Below are 16,618 nucleotides of genomic sequence, written 5' to 3' on the forward strand. Positions count from 1 at the left end.
ACGCGATGCGTAGGCGATTACCTTACCATTCTGCATTAGGACGCAGCCCAAGCCTGTCCCGGAAGCGTCAGTATAAATTACGAAGCCGCCTTGTCCCGAAGGCAAGGCTAAGATAGGAGCGGTAGTAAGTTGTTCCTTCAGCAACTGAAAACTGTTTTCGCACGAATCGTCCCACACGAACTTAGCCTCCTTCTTTAGCAGCTTTGTCATAGGCAGAGAGATTTTGGAAAAGTCTTGGATAAATCTTCGATAATATCCAGCTAATCCAAGGAAACTTCTGATGTCACGAACATTCCTCGGTTGCTGCCAGCTTAGTACGGCCTCCACCTTTGCAGGATCTACGGATACGCCTTTCTCGGATATAACATGTCCCAAAAACATAACCTCCTTGAGCCAAAACTCGCTTTTAGAGAATTTAGCAAACAAACGCTCCTTCCGCAAGGTTTCCAAAATGATGATCAGGTGTTCGCGATGTTGATCTCAGGTCTCTGAGTACACCAGGATGTCATCAATGAACACGATGACGAAGGTGTCTAAAAAGGGTTTAAACACACGGTTCATGAGGTCCATGAAGGCTGCAGGAGCGTTGGTGAGTCCGAAAGGCATGACAGTAAACTCGAAATGCCCATACCTGGTTCGAAAAGCCGTCTTGGAGATGTCATCTCCCTTAATTCTGAGTTGATGGTATCCTTACCTAAGGTCGATCTTTGAGAAAATCTTGGCATTCTGCAGTTGATCGAACAGATCTTCGATACGCGGTAACGGATATTTATTCTTTATCGTGGCCTGGTTGAGCATTCGATAGTCGATGCACAACCGCAATGATCCATCTTTCTTTTTAACGAATAAAACAGGAGCTCCCCAAGGCGAGACACTGGGGCGAATGAATCCTAGATCCATCAATTCCTGTAGCTGCTTCTTGAGTTCCTCGAGCTCGGCTGGCGCCATACGGTATGGAGCTTTAGAAATTGGCGCAGTACCCGGTAGCAACTCGATGTTGAATTCAACCTCTCGTGGTGGGGGAAGTCCTGGCAGCTCCTCTGGGAAGATGTCTGAAAAATCCCGAACCAACTCTAGATCTCTAATCGAAACTAGTGTCGGTTCGGACTGGACGACACTGACTAAAAAGGCAGTGCATCCCCTTCTCAGGTAATGTTGTGCCTTTAGCGAAGAAATCATCTTGCTTGCACGGACCGCCTTCACGAACTTGAATTCCACCTTAGGCATCCCTGGTGGAGATAACACAATTTTGCTTTCATGGCACAAGATCTTGGCATGGTACTTGTGCAGCCAATCCATGCCTAGGATGACGTCAAATTCGGTCATATCTAGAAAGATAGTGCAGGCTGGATAATGTCGATCTGCCAAGACTACGTCCAAAGCTGGCACGTAGGTCGCACAAATAGTGCTCTTCCCAATCGGGTTATAGACGTTGAGAGCATTATCTAACGAACTTACAGGTACGTGCAAGAGTTCAGCAAATTTTACAGAAACAAAAGAATGGGTGGCACCGCAATCAAAGAGTACGAAAGCTGCTTGGTTAGCAATCAAGATGGTACCTTGCACAAGCTCGCCTTTGGTCAGTTGTTCGACTGTGGCAGTGTAAACGCGTCTTGGTGCTTTCTTCTGGCCGCTAGACTGTGGTTGCTGCGCCTGGTAAGAAAGTTGTTGTTGTTGTTGTTGCGGCGGTGGTCGGGGGAGCAGAGGTGCTCCATTATTCCTTCTGAGGTCGTCAGCCGCCTTCTTGCGGCACTCGCGAGCAAAGTGGCCCATCTTGCCACAGTACAGGCATCCGCCTGTAAGAAGAGGGCATGCTTGCCCGGGGTGAGGTCGTCCGCATTTGGGGCAGACATCGCCCGCCTGCTGCCGGGCGGGAGGGTTGCCCTGAGGACGCTGACGTTTGGAAGGAGGATATGGCTTTCTTCCACCTTCCTTGTTTACGAAAAAGGGCGGTCGCTTGGTTTGACCGCCATAGGGATATTTCTTTTGATCGTTACCCGCAACGGGTGGCTTCTTGCTTTGGGTGCTCTTGGAGCGTTCCCAATCTTCAGTCAGGAGAGTGGCTGCAGCAACAGTTGCGGAGAGAGTTGATGGCATGTTGTTTAGGACCCTTGGTCGGAGTCCTTCCTTTAATCCGCGGATGAATTTACCCGCCCGCTCCCGATCATCTGCAAATAAGTTGGGGCAATGACGCTCCAACTCCTGGAACCTGGAGATGTAGTCCACCAGACTTGACGAACCTTGGCAAAGTTCCAAGAACTCCACATTTTTCCTCTCCCTCGCATGAGGAGGAAAATAGTTCTCCAGGAAAGCCTTCTTGAAAGCCTCCCAAGGAATAAACGAGTCTGTCGGGAACTGTATGTTCCGAGTCGTGTCCCACCAATGGCGGGCGGCACCCAAAAGTCTGAAAGTACCATAAAGGGTCTTCTTGTCTTCTGGGACTGTCAAAACTTGGAAAACTCGTTCTATTTCCAAAATCCAGTTTTCAGCTGCATCGGGGTCGGGCTTGCCTGCGAAGGTTGGAGGATCGAGCTTTAAGAACTTTTCATATGATACTGTCGCAGGGTGGCTTGGTTCTGGGGTAGGTACTTGGCTGTGCGCTTGATTTCGCATGGCGCTAGCCAATGCGCTCAAGGAATCCATGATGAATCCCCGTTGATCTGACCATTCGTCAGATGAACCTTCGTTCGACCCTCGAACCATCCTTAAAATACCCAGATGATACATAAGTCAATACTTGAAAGAGAAGAGTAATATCAAAAAGTTTATCATATTTCTGAGTAATAGAGATTACAAAAGCCCAGCAGTGCTGGTATAGGAGGGCACTTACAAAAAGTTAAAACAAAAACTGTCCACGGTACAAAAACCAACGAGTTTGTATCCTTTAGGGATGATGAGAGTACTTCCTCAAGTACTCTCTTGCGATACCCGTGCGCCTTAACCCGCGTAGAGGGGGAAAAGGATGCAAATCCTCATTCGGGACTCCTTGCCCGTGAAGAGGAGTAGTAGGGGAGTAATGTGGTGAGGCATCCGGTGCATAGGGTGGCGAAGCCGGAGTGTACACCGGAGAATCCGGTATGTACAGCGGTGGAGCTGGTGTGTATACCGGGGAATCCGATATGTATAGCGGTGAAGCCGGAGTGTTTACCGGAGTATCCGATATATGCTGTGGCGAGTCTGGGGATGGTGTGTAAATTGGTGAGTTGGGGGAAGGCATATGAGTGGGTGGAGCGATGTCCTGAGCACTCTCTAGGGGTAATATTTGTCTATCACACGATGGTGTGTCATAAGTACCCTGGACAGAGGATGCTGTGTCTTCCAGATCTTGTGCTGCAGTCCCCCTTCTATCGTATGCTTCCCTGAGTTGACAACTATCCATCGTATGTCCTTCTTCGCTGCAAAAATTGCATCCCATCTGGGCTTGCCAGGAGGATTCTGCTTCAGAGGATTCCCGAGAAGTGTGTCGATTAACTAAAACATGATTTGGCACACGACTTCCTTCCCGAAAGTGCACTGCTGCCCATGTCGCGGCTAGCGGTGCCTGGTAGGTATCCGGAAGCGTAAAGCCCCAAGAATCCGCAAAAGTGGGAGGGGGCGGCCCGCTGATCCAATGATCTGAACCGATAGAAGAACGCTCAAGTCTTCCTACCACAGAGCTTCTGCCCCTCACAGAACGACAGCGCGTTCTTCTTGCGCCCCTTCTGCGTCCCAATCTTTCACCATCCGGAGGGTTCATTTTCTTTGGACAAGAAAAATCTCAAATACTCATGTAAGGTATACTCTAGTCTAATAGTATAGAAAAAGAGAAATTAAATTACTTACAGCGCGATGCGGATGCTCGATGACCAAGAATCACTGTTTCGATCTGCTCTGATACCAAGTTGTAACGCCCCAAAATTTTGAACCTTATAAATTCCTTGAAATAGTTGGAAAATACATTTTCTTTATAGAGTTTATTTCTAAATCAGCGGAAACGATTTCTTTTAAAAGAAAAAGGACGGGTTTGACAACCTTGGGCACGTTAGCGAGAAAAACAAAGATTTACCATGGACGATCTGCAATAATACTTAGGAAACCATTCCTTCTATTTGGAGAGAGTATCAAGTTTGTACAAAATTTGGGTTTCCTCAAGGGAAAACCGTATCAAAAACCAAAAAAATGTCAAGGAGAAGCACTACGAGCAGAAACAGTGGATCCTTAAATCATCTCGCAGTCGCGCCATCGCCTGATGCACCTAATCGTCACCTGTGCCCATGAAATGGGTTAGTTTTGCGAAAAACTAGCAGGAGAGTACAAAGACAGAAAGAACTAAATTAGGCATAGATAATTTATGCAGCAGGTAGTAACGAGCGAACTAAGCAGATAGACTGGAGGAATAAGCTAAGTACAACAAACTGAAAAGGTGTGCATGCTCAATTTAGTTATTACTTGATAACCGGCCATGCGGGTACATACATGGCACGTGAGTCGAAACAGTCGAGTCCAAACCGAGTGTTCATTATGTTAAGTATTTTAATATACCTCGGTTGTCTGACTGAATCCTATTCCTATGGAGACGACCGATGGTCGAGAGAGTAAGTCCCCAAGGCCTGATAGGGATGCATCCAACTTCTGCAGAAGTGTTAGGCTAACTTATGTAGCCCTATCCCTCCCCCTAACCTCCGATGACTGGGGAAAAACGGGTCTTTTGCCCTTTTTGAAAGCCATAAATGGACTGTCTATCGGAGTTGGTACCCTTCGTCCTCTCTCTTGACGAAGCAAGGTTGAATTGAGCGCGACGGGGTTTCTTAGCCGTTGCCTCATTCTTCATGCTCTGGTCCATTAGACCGAAACGAGCATCTTGCCTATGAAGGCGATCCCACTCTTATATGTGTTTTCAACAACCTGCACTAAGCATTAATCGAGGTCATAAGACTCTCTCATCCAATCGTCGTAGTACTAACATGTCTCGCATGTTTAAGAAGTACACTTACGAGAAAAGGGATACAGGTCCTTAATAGGAGCCTCGAGAGTGTGTTTCGCAAAGATATAATGTTTTATAAAAACTATTTTAACATATCAAATCTTTCGAAACGACACACAATCTTGCCAACATAAAGCATGTGATTTTCTCGAATCTAACATCCGATGACGCAGTGTCTGGGTGCTATGTAAGTCACGACACTGGTTTTGGTAAATGGGTTTTACAAAGGAATCTATCACCCAACAACTTGGTCTTGCTCCCGATCAAGGGTTTTCCCAAAACGTATCGGGTGGAAAGAGGAATAGGCATTCCTCTCGAATACACTGAGTCTATGGCAAGGAAAAGAAACAAAAGATAATAATGCGAAAAGGAAGTGCCTGGGCGCGAAGCGCGACGGCAAACAGGAACTGCGAAAGCAAGGGACAAGGATCGCGAAACCGCGTCCTTGAATTAAAAGACAGTAAGTAGTAATTATGAAAGCAAAAGCCTGGGCGCAAAGCGCGACGGCAACAGAAACAGAAAGTGCGTAAGCAAAGGACAAGGACCGCGAAACCGCGTCCTTGAATTAAAAGACAATAAGCAGTAAATACGAAAGTAAAAGCCTTTGTCGAGTTTTGCTCGACAAGAAAATGGGACAGGGGCCAGAGGCCCCTGTCGGTCTAGAGAGGGGCAGGGGCCATTGGCCCTTGCTGGGTTTCACGGAAAAGAGGGGGAGTGCAGGGGCCAAAGCCCCCCCCCCCCCCTGCGGCTAATCAGGAGAGGTGGCAAGGGCCAATGGCCCCTGTCGAGCCTCTGCTCGACAGGAAAGAGAGACAGGGGCCAGAGGCCCCTGTCGGTTAAGGGAGGGGCAGGGGCCATCGGCCCCTACACGAAGGGAAGGGCAAGGGCCATGGCCCCTGCCAGAATATTAAAAAGGGCAGGGGGGCTCCGCCCCCTGCCTGCTAAGAAGATGAGGGTAAGGGGGGCGGAGCCCCCTTGCCTGTCGAAAAAAAGAGGAAGGCAAGGGGGCGGAGCCCCTTGCCTGTCGAGAAAGAGGAAGGCAAGCTGTCGAAAAAGAGGAGGAGGAAGGCTCGGCAGGGGCTGTCGGCCACCTGTCGGCCTTCCGGCGAGCCAACGGAAGAAGAGAGCGGGAGGGGTGTTTACCTGGGCTGCCGAGGAGAAAGGAGGTTGTCGGGGAGGGGCTCGCCGGCGAGTGGATGCCGTGAAGGGGAGGGGTTGACCTGCGTCGGCAAAAAGGGAGAGGGAGATGGAGTCGGGGGAAGAGAGAGCAGAGGGGAGAGAGACGAGAGATGAGAGAGAGAGTCGGGGGGGTCGGGGGAGGCTCGTAGGCCCTCCCCTCTCCCCTCTCGTCTTTTAAATAGGGAGGGGGCGCACACAGGGCCCGCCCCCTGTGTCGCCGGAGAGGCCCCCTGCCGTGGGCTGCCAGTACCCTCAAAAAGGGTTTTCGAGGGGCTGGCACAGGTTGGATCCGGGTCGGGTCTGGACCCGACTCGGGTCCGATCTTTAATTTTTTTTTTTTTTACTGGTTTTACAGTACCAGTTGGCGGATTTCTTCACTAAAGCTCTTGCTGCTCCTCGTTTCATGTTTCTTCTCAACAAGCTTTCGGTTGTATCCCCGTAAAGCTTGAGGGGGGGTGTTAAAATATACATATAATCAATATATTTATATATATATATATAAATATATATATATATATAAGTATATTCACTCATACCCGATAAGGGGTATTTCTGTAATATCGCCCAATAGGGGCAGTATAGTCTTTTTTCCTCTTTTTACTTTTTCTTTTCTTTTCCTTTTTTTCCTTTTTCTTATTTTTTCTTTTTTCCTTTTTGTGCATTAAATGCACCTTCATTGGGGGCCCCAACAAGGAGTCGTTGGGCCCCCAACGGTCACAATTGTGACCGTTGGGAGCCCAACGACACCTTGTTGGGTCTCCCAATGGTGCCTTTCCCTCTCTCTTCTCTAACCCTCTCTCACTCCTCTCTTGCCTATAAATAAGTGGGGTCTCCCCCTTTGTAATGTGTGGCTTCTTCAAGCCCTTTAGTGCATTTATAAGATTTTATGCTTTCTAGCCATTATTGGCTTTTGTGTATGTCCTCTTTTGGACTTGTTCTTTGATTTCTATGTGTGAATGTCCATTGTAGGACATACATTTCTTTTCCGCATATTTCATTACAGTACATGCATGCAAGAGTATTAGCAGAAACTGTTTTAGCCAAAGAATCAGTTGCTCATGACTGAACTAAAACAATCTGAAGAACATGCATGGTTGGCAAGTCGAATTTCAAAGAGCCAAGAATCATCATGTATGCTAAAAGAAATATCCTAGATAAGATTTTAGCTCAGCAAAAGAAAGTAATTAAAACCACTGACATTGAAAAAGCATGAATTTTATAGCTAATAAAATGTCATAATCAACCATCCCTCATTTTAGCATCAAGAGTTAGTTGCTATTCCACTTACAGGGAATCTCACTGAATGATTTAAAAAAAATACATTAAACCCCAGAAAAAAGGAGCATGAAAATTTAAAAGTGAGATAATCCAGATAAAAGCGATGCATGAGAAAAGAATACTCAAAATTTCAAATAAATAAGCAAGCAATAGGGAAAGGACATTATTAAGATTATATCCATAACCAGAACTAGAAAGTAACCTTCACACCATCTACTGTTACACAAGAGGCATAGATAAGTGCAGTTCATAATATTCTATCTATAAAGTCACCTGGTGGACCCTCAAAAAGTACTGCACGAGGTCGATTAGACTCAAATTTACAACGGGTCCCAAGAGCGATTGCATCATACACCTCAGGATTAGTTAAAGCTAATAGCACAGTATCTTCAATTTCCCTGGAAAAGAAATAAATTAACAAATTTCTAAGTGCACAATAGAAGTAGGAAAAAGGGGAAGACTCCAAGCAGCCATACAACACTTGCACATGTCATCTCATTTCATAAATACTGCTCAGTAGACATTTAGCTTCTTCACATCTAAAACCTATGTTGATTAGGGAAGGCTTGTCATCCTTCCGAATTTTTCTCTGAAGAGTACAACAGAATAAATACATTCCAACAGACACCAGTCAAGAGTACCTGCGGAACGTTCATAAAGCCTAAGTTCTCAGTTTACCAATTTAAGGTTGATAATGTCCAAATCTTCCAATCAAGATGCTTGTGCAGAGTCATAACATCAGGGTAGTGTTGGATCAGAAAATAGGTGTGACAGGTCTGTGTTCTTGTGTACCACAAACAGATGCATATCATGGCTAATATGATCCTAGAAAATTGCAGCACTATTAGCAAAAAATAAGGGCGAGCAACAAGCGAAGCCTTTTTGCCAGAACATGCCCATTTAATAAATGGGCTCAGCTCAAGCCTGAGTTAGGCTAGTGAAGACCTTGATTAGATCGCTTAAATATATGTGCTTTCTAGCACAATCACTGTAACATGACCTGTGTTTCTTGCAAGTAAGACATGGTGGGTCAAGCCCTGTCTCCTACATCCTTAATGGTTTCATTCTTTAATAAATCGCTTAACTTGGGATAGCCCAACTTGAATTTAACCTTGGTGCATGATGTACCAAGTCAAGCTTGGACTCAACCTGGCTCATATGCAGCCATAGGAAGAAGTGATCTTGGAGACCAGGTGGTGATAAAAATCTATGATTGGTTTGGGCTGTTATCTTCAGTAAAGAAAGCAGGATCTGTTTCCATTCTCATGAGTAACTGATAACTACTGGTCAACTTTGCCAGATACATCATTGGCAGGTCTCCTTCAACAAAATTGCACAGTGGAGCTGTGACAATGCTGATAAGGAGAAAATTGATGAAACCAGGTTCAGTGGTGACAAGAATTTCTTGTCTGCTGTGTATAATTTATCTGTAGATTAATAACAATCGCAATGGACTGCTGCTGTTTATGGCATGAACATCGTGAACATACAGGCTATGCTAGGATACATAGACACGGGCATCCCATTTGACATGGACATCTGAAAGCATAAGTATTCTAGCCATGGATTGTTAAATATTAATATGTATTAAAATATTGTATTGGTGTTTTTGTATAGGTTAGCAAGGTGTTTGTTATCTCATAGAAAATGTGCACTCTGGGTGCCATGTTGGTTATGTTGTGGGAAATGTGCACGTGTTGGTTGGTTATGTTGTGGGAAATGTGCACGTGTTGGTTGGTCATGTCGTAGGTCAACAAGGGGTTGCATTGTGTCATAGGCAATATGCACTCTAGAGTGCATTCTCTCTTTGCCTAATTTTCCTTTTCTGTTTCTTTATGTCTAGGACTACCAGTCGTTAATGGCTAGTTTTTCTTTCTTTATTCTCTTTGGCATGGGGTTGCATTGTGTCATAGGCAATATGTACTCTAGAGTGCATTCTCTCTTTGCATATTTTTCCTTTTCTGTTTATTTATGTCTAGGACTACCAGCCGTTGATGGCTAGTTTTTTCTTTCTTTATTCTCTTTGGCTAGCTCTACTAACCGTTAAAGATAACTAGCTGTTAGAAGTATAACTCTCTAACAACTAGTTCTGAGTTGTGTGTGTGTATATATATATATATATATATATATATATATATATATATATATATATATATATATATATGGATCATGCCACTTTGTAAGCATGCATATTTTGTGCATTATTTCTTATTAATAAAATTAATATTTTTTACATTGTGAGTGCCCTTAGAGGTGTGTGTGCTCTTGCCATTGTGGTCAATATATTTTTTACATTGTGAGACAAAATTGCTTATAAGAACAAACAGCTTTGTTCATCATATCCAGCAAAAAGAAAATATATTGACCCAAAAATCATTATATGTACAAACCGCTTTTGTTCATCGTATCCAGCAATGATGTCCCATGATATCATATTGGACCTGTGAACTTCATTAGATCCATCAAGTCCAAAAATCTTTACCCCCATGGACTCTAGAGCACCCAACGATTTTTTATCAATAGATGCTTTTGCATTATTAGTTATGTCTCTTCTTTCTGAAAAGCTTCTTGCCTTCAAATCTTTCTTTCCCTCTGAAATGATGCTGGCTATTTTTAATGCACTCGCTAATGCTTCAAGTTCCTCAGTACTGAAGGATCCTTGCTTTACAAACTCAATTTCCTGGGAGGGAGAAATGACCGATCACTTTAGATTTCATGAAATGAAAAAAGATATCAGCTCTGATCCAGCCATAAATAATAACTTTGTTATTGCATGGCGCAACCAAAGCACATATGTGCTGCTAAATTACTATATAACAAACAAACCACAGTAAAGATTGGATACTAACAGCATTATTAGATCCAGTGAGGGATTCATTTATGACAACATGTAGCTGTTCATCACATCTATCTGAGAGCTTGTCCATTGGCAAATTTAAGGCAAGCTTACGACCAGCAGAACTGAAACATGGACAGATGGAACCAGGATAAATTAATTATAAAGCATTATGCAAGACTATATATAGACACTGTGAAGTACATTCCAGTCAAAACTGAATGACAGTTGAGCATGCATATTAAGAAAATCCCACAATTTGGAAACAAAAAAAGTCCCTTGCCAACAGAAAAAGTATCTAAACCTTATTCATTATTCCAAGAACAGACAGAGAACAACTTTGCACGAGAAGAAATTTTGAACAGTTACAATCTCATGGAGAAGGACAATCAAATGACCCAAGAGAAAACAAGCCAACAGAGTTTTCTGCACAGCAAGAGTTAGACAACACTGGAAACACGGTAGCTGGTGAAGATACTATGAAAAATCCCTCAAATTTAGGAAGCTTTCTCTTTCGTGACTTATGAAAGCATATTAAAAATGGAAAATGCTTCATATCAGGCTATTCATAGTTTAGTTGAGTTTTCACAAGGTTTGCCTTTAAAAAACTTCTAACAAGGATGTGAAATTTTTTTCTTCATATGAAAAGATGCTGTGAAGTACATGCCACATTCCTTGAAAATGAATAATAGGTGCTCTACTCATGCTCTGTTTTTTAAGTCTGGGATCAATTTCATTTTTAAAGCAGAGGTTCGCTTCATCTCAGATAAATCACTTCTTGGGTTGGTGCTAGGTGACAATACACAAAGCACACATTTGGTATCTGAGTTTGTCCTACTTAGTTCTCTTCTCTCACAGTCAAATTATCAGGTTTTCCTAAATTGACATTTGGAAGAACCTTTTCATCACCATAAGCATCATGAGATGATAACTCAGAAAATTAAAATCATCAGCACACTCATACTTCTTCTTTAACATGATGAATGGTAACACCCCCAAATTCCCGGACTTGTAACTTTTTAAGAAAATTTTGAAAGCCTTGTAGCCATTCATTTATCAGAGTTTTCAAATAGTAATTCAGCATAAAATGGTATTTTTGAAATAACAAGTCAACGGACCTTGGGCGCATTACTTGCGAAACCTTTTCTTTACACAACAGACTTGAAACTCCGTACATTCAAAACCAAATAAATTAAAATTTGTATTTTTAAATAATATAAAGTTTATACAAAAAAGAAATTTTCAAGAAAACCCTTATGCAAAATTACATAAATGTCCTCAAGAGCGAAACGTCAATAAAAGAATCTCATCTTGATACCATCACGTCATCGTTTGTCGTACGACCTAATCATCACATGTACCCATAAAATGAATCAGTTTCATAAAAAACTGGTAGGTGCACAAGTATAACAATTTAGGACAAAGCTAACACATACTCTATTTCATACATGATATATAATTCAGAATATGCATAAATGAGCATATTAATCTTGTTTTTGTATTGTTCCTATATTATCAGATGTCGCCGAAGAGACAAGCAAAAATTAGCATACTGAGCATAATTCAACATAATTCAGAACCCAAACTAATATGTACATTGTTCCTTTCGTGGTGTGCAAGTCAAAATAAGTAAAATAAACATGATAACTTTGTTTCGATATTAACTATCATGCAGGTACGCACATGAGCGAAACATGATGTCTGAGAATTCGTCCAGTAGTAAAGTCATCTCTCTCCACGGGAACCAAAAGATACAGGTACGTGGATTTCACCGCTCTGTTAAAGCTTGAATCAAATTGCCATTGACAATTTGTTCTCCCACTGTTGATGTCAGTTCCAAGCCGCAGTCACTCAGATGGTTCGGGAACATACGAGAGAAGTTCTTAAGCCAAGAATAGTACCACCGGAGAATGAAAGGTCCGGTGTTCAGAGTTCGATGATTAGGGAGACCTTGTCGCACCTCATAGAAGATATGGCCCTCAGGAAAAACTGAATCAAGCTGACTGGATGCCATCAGGATAGACTGGAAAATAAAGAAAAAGTAAGGCAAAGACTTGAGGAAAACCACACGGTTTTTGAAGAAATTGCAGGCAGGATCAAAACAAGGCTGGAACTTCAAGATCCAGAGGAAAGAAAGGATGGAAATCACCTGGAGTTTTGAAGAAAATAGAGGTTTTGGAAAAATCATTCAGGGTTTGAGAAAATACAAAGGAATGTATAAAAATAAATGAAAAATAGGGTATTTTGAACATCGTCCAATATTTTTAGAAAATTTATGAAAAATAAGAGAAAATAAAAAGAATAAAAGGAAATAACCAAAGTACATTCAATCACATCATGCACAAACAAGTATGCACATACAGCATTCCTTAAAGGCTAACTCTAGATGCACAAATTTTGAAATAGTTGTAGGACTCTAATCCTAACTTTAAAGCTTAGATCATCTGTGTCCAATTATGCTATGCTGATATACTCGAGCCGAAGCCCGATGTATGTGACATAAAATCAATTTCTCTGGTTTTAGGCTCATATTTTCCAACATCCTTGAGCGTCTGCCGATATACTTTGGACTATGGTCCTCGGTACGTGGCAGGAGGAGATCAACCCAAATAGGCGGCCCAGTTGTGAAGATTTGTCCCGAACTATGGTTCTGGAAAAAAGTTCAGCAACGTGGTGGCCAGGTAAAAGTAGGTGGGGTTGTTTTTGAAATATGATCAACATGCAAGAAAACAAAAGGCTTTAATGACCTAAAGAAGTAGAATTTTAAAAATTTATGAGAAGCAAACATTATTTTCAATCAAATCCTAGATTGAGAAGGATTGTATTTGACTTAAGTCTAAGTGAACATGAATAATGTTTCTTCAATCAGTCCTATCAAACCATGTCTAAGTCTATATGAAATCTATGTCAGTTGTGTTTGATTCTGAGCTCCTAGGTTGACAAGATATAAAGCTGACATTGTAGAACACGATTTCGACAATTTGAACAGAGCAGAGCATTAGATTGATCAGGTGAAGACAGGTCTCATCACGATCGTCAAACCTGTTATCATTGCAAAATTTTATTTTTGCAAGTTAAACTGACATTTGAAAGAGATTTTGAAAATAACTCGCCTTTGTTTTAAAATGCAGGATAATTCCGAAGAATGGGACTCGCCTGTCGGTACGAGGTTCAGCCGTTCCTGGCACCATAACCAGGGGTAATTGAAACAAGGATCAACCATGTGCTTTGCTTTGCTCAACTTGTCTAAATCTATGTTTTATTCCTAAATGCACAAAGAATCAGGCATGTGCTATGACTTTCAGAAAATGCAGATTTAAAAACATGATGTTTGCTTTGAATATTTGAAAATGAGAAAAGACACTTTGAAAATCGTGAATCACATTAAGAAAGTATTTTGAAGAAAAGGAGAAATTGATTTCTAAGAAAAAGATCTTTTGAGAAAATTGAATTTTGGAGAAACTTTGAAGATTTTTTAAGAAAATCGATTTTTTTTAAATTTTGAACTCTTGAATTGATCAAAAGGATGGGCGTGTGACCCTGTGAAAACTATTCATGAAGCAATTTAGCCTAGGTGAATGAATGCAATTCTGAGAAAATATTTTTTGAAGAATTTTGATAAAACCATTGACAAAAGGATTTTTTGTGCTTTATAGAATTTGGATGAAATAAATTATTTACATATCCCTGACTATGGCCACGAATATGTATTGAATACATCTCATTTAGTTTTAAAAAGAGAAAATACTTAGAAAAGTTTTGAAAATATGCTATGATTTCTGAAAATGCCTAAGAGTGTAGGCTATTTGTGGCTTAGAAAAAGATGATAAATCTGGGGGGGTTTCGTATTCTGATTATGGCCAAAAATACAAAATCCACCGATTTTATCAACTCCTTAGAAGCTAGTGCACGTGTCATTTGTGTAAACCATGGTGGATTTGAATATGCATGAATCATCATCCATCACACAATTAATATTTATTGAAAGAAATAAACTATATGCAAGACCATAAAATTAGGTTAGCCACTTGGAACATAGGGTCTTTAACTGGTAAGTTGGTAGAGTTAGTAGATGTTATGTGTAGGAGAAAGATTGATATTTTATGTCTACAAGAGACCAAATGGGTAGGTGAGAAAGCAAAAGTGATAGAACCTTGGGGATATAAGATTTGGTATACAGGAATAAATATGAATAGGAATGGAGTAGGGATTGTTATGAGTCGTGAGTTTATAGATAATGTAGTTGAGGTCCGTAGGAAGGGTGATAGGATTTTACTTATTAAATTAGTATTAGGTACGGATATTATTAATATTATTAGTGTTTATGCACCTCAAGTAGGTTTAGATGATTCCACTAAGCGTCAATTTTGGGAAGATTTAGATGGAGTAGTACAAGGGATATCTTATGGAGAAAGGCTTTTCATCGGCGGTGACCTTAATGGGCATGTAGGCATTAGTAGGGATGGATTTGAGAGTAACAATGGAGGCTATGGTATAGGAGAAAGAAACGATAGTGGAGAAAGGATTTTAGATTTTTGTTTGTCCTATGATATGATCTTAGCAAACACTTGGTTTAGGAAGAGGGAGTCTCACCTAGTAACATTTAAAAGTGGGGTTAATACGAGTCAGATAGATTTTTTCCTACTTAGAAAGAGAGATAGGGGTTGTTGCATCGATTGTAAGGTTATACCGGGAGAAAGTGTAGCTACACAACATAGAGTCTTAATTTTAGATCTTAGAATTAGACAATGCCGCAAAAGGGATAGACATAGGATAGATCCTAGAATTAAGTGGTGGGCACTGAAAGGAGCTAAACAAGGAATGTTTGTAGAGCGGGTAGTTAATGAAGTTGATTGGTGTCTCGAGGAGGATTCAGAATCTATGTGGAATAAGATAGCAGATGGCATGAGAAAGGTGGCTAAGGAGGTATTGGGTGAGTCTAAAGGCGGTGCACCGCTAGGTAAGGATACATCATGGTGGAACGAGGATGTCAAATTAGCTATTAAGGTTAAAAGAGGGTGTCATAGAAATCTAAGTAAAAGTCGTGATAATGAGAATTTGGAGAAGTATATGATAGCAAAGAATGAAGCTAAAAAAGTAGTTCGGAACGCGAAGGATAAGGTATATAAGGAGGTTTATGACAAGTTGGATACCAAAGAGGGTGAGAAGGATATTTATAGGATTGCAAAAATGAGAGATAGGAAATCGAGGGATCTGGGTATGGTTAGATGTATCAAAGATGAAACGCAAAAGGTTTTAGTCAAAGATGAGGAGATTAAGGAGAGATGGAAAGATTATTTTGATAAGCTATTTAATGAAAGTCATGCTCAGGATCTTGGAGACTTTTTAATTCCTTTTCATGAGATGAATCGTGACTTCATGCGCAAGATTCAAAAGAAAGAAATTGCAAAAGCTTTGAAGAAAATGAAATCAAGAAGGGCAGTTGGCCCAGATGATATACCTATCGAGGCTTGGAAATGCTTGGGAGAGAAAGGTTTAGAATGGTTGACAAATCTTTTTAACAAGATTTGGCGGACAAATAAGATGCCTAATGAGTAGAGGAAGAGTACTTTGGTGCCTCTATATAAGAATAAGGGTGATATACAAGATTGCACAAACTATCGTGGTATAAAACTCATGAGTCATACTATGAAACTTTGGGAGAAGGTGATTGAGTCTAGGTTGAGGAAGGTTGTCATGATATCGAAGAATCAATTTGGTTTTATGCCTGGAAGATCAACTATGGAAGCTATACATCTTCTTAGACAACTTATTGAGAGAAATAGAGAGAGGAACAAAGATTTGCATATGGTTTTTATTGATTTGGAGAAGGCTTACGATAGAGTACCTAGGGACGTTCTCTGGTGGACAATGATGAAGAAAGGTGTTTCTCTCAAGTACATTAGTAGAATTAAAGATATGTATGAAGGAGTAGTAACCAATGTCCGCACTTGTGGAGGGGTGACAACCAATTTTCCTATAACGGTTGGGTTACATCAAGGATCTGCTTTAAGCCCTTTCCTATTTGCTATAGTGATGGATGAGCTTACGAGATCAATTCAAGAAAATGTGACGTGGTGTATGTTATTTGCTGATGATATTGTTTTGATTGATGAGTCTAGAGCTGGGGTTAATGCTAAGTTAGAATTATGGAGACAGACATTGGAAGCAAGAGGTTTTAAGTTGAGTAAGAGTAAGACAGAATACATGGAATGTCGATTTAGTAAGCAACAAAATAGAGATGAGAGTGTAGTGAAGCTTGGTGAGAAAGAAATACCGGTGGATGATTCTTTCAAATATTTGGGATCTATCATTCAAAAGTATGGAGAAATTGATGGAGATGTAAATCATAGGATAAAGGT

The 16,618-nt window shown here is 41.2% G+C and overlaps 1 protein-coding gene across 1 annotated transcript in view; it reads right to left on the reverse strand.

Annotated features, from left to right (window-relative positions):
• Positions 1–16,618, reverse strand: part of LOC149838469 (uncharacterized) — a 56,965-nt gene that overhangs the window by 26,851 nt on the left and 13,496 nt on the right. Inside the window, exons 5-7 of the mRNA XM_090006606.1 lie at positions 10,270–10,381; positions 9,811–10,100; positions 7,694–7,818 (exon numbers count right to left, since the gene is read on the reverse strand). Of these exons, the coding sequence (XP_089862732.1) occupies positions 7,694–7,818; positions 9,811–10,100; positions 10,270–10,381 (527 nt within the window). The remainder of the gene's footprint in view (positions 1–7,693; positions 7,819–9,810; positions 10,101–10,269; positions 10,382–16,618) is intronic.

The sequence above is a fragment of the Nuphar pumila genome, chromosome 5, assembly GCF_984573655.1.
Source record: "Nuphar pumila chromosome 5, dmNupPumi1.hap1.1, whole genome shotgun sequence".
In the NCBI taxonomy this organism is placed as follows: Eukaryota; Viridiplantae; Streptophyta; class Magnoliopsida; order Nymphaeales; family Nymphaeaceae; genus Nuphar; species Nuphar pumila.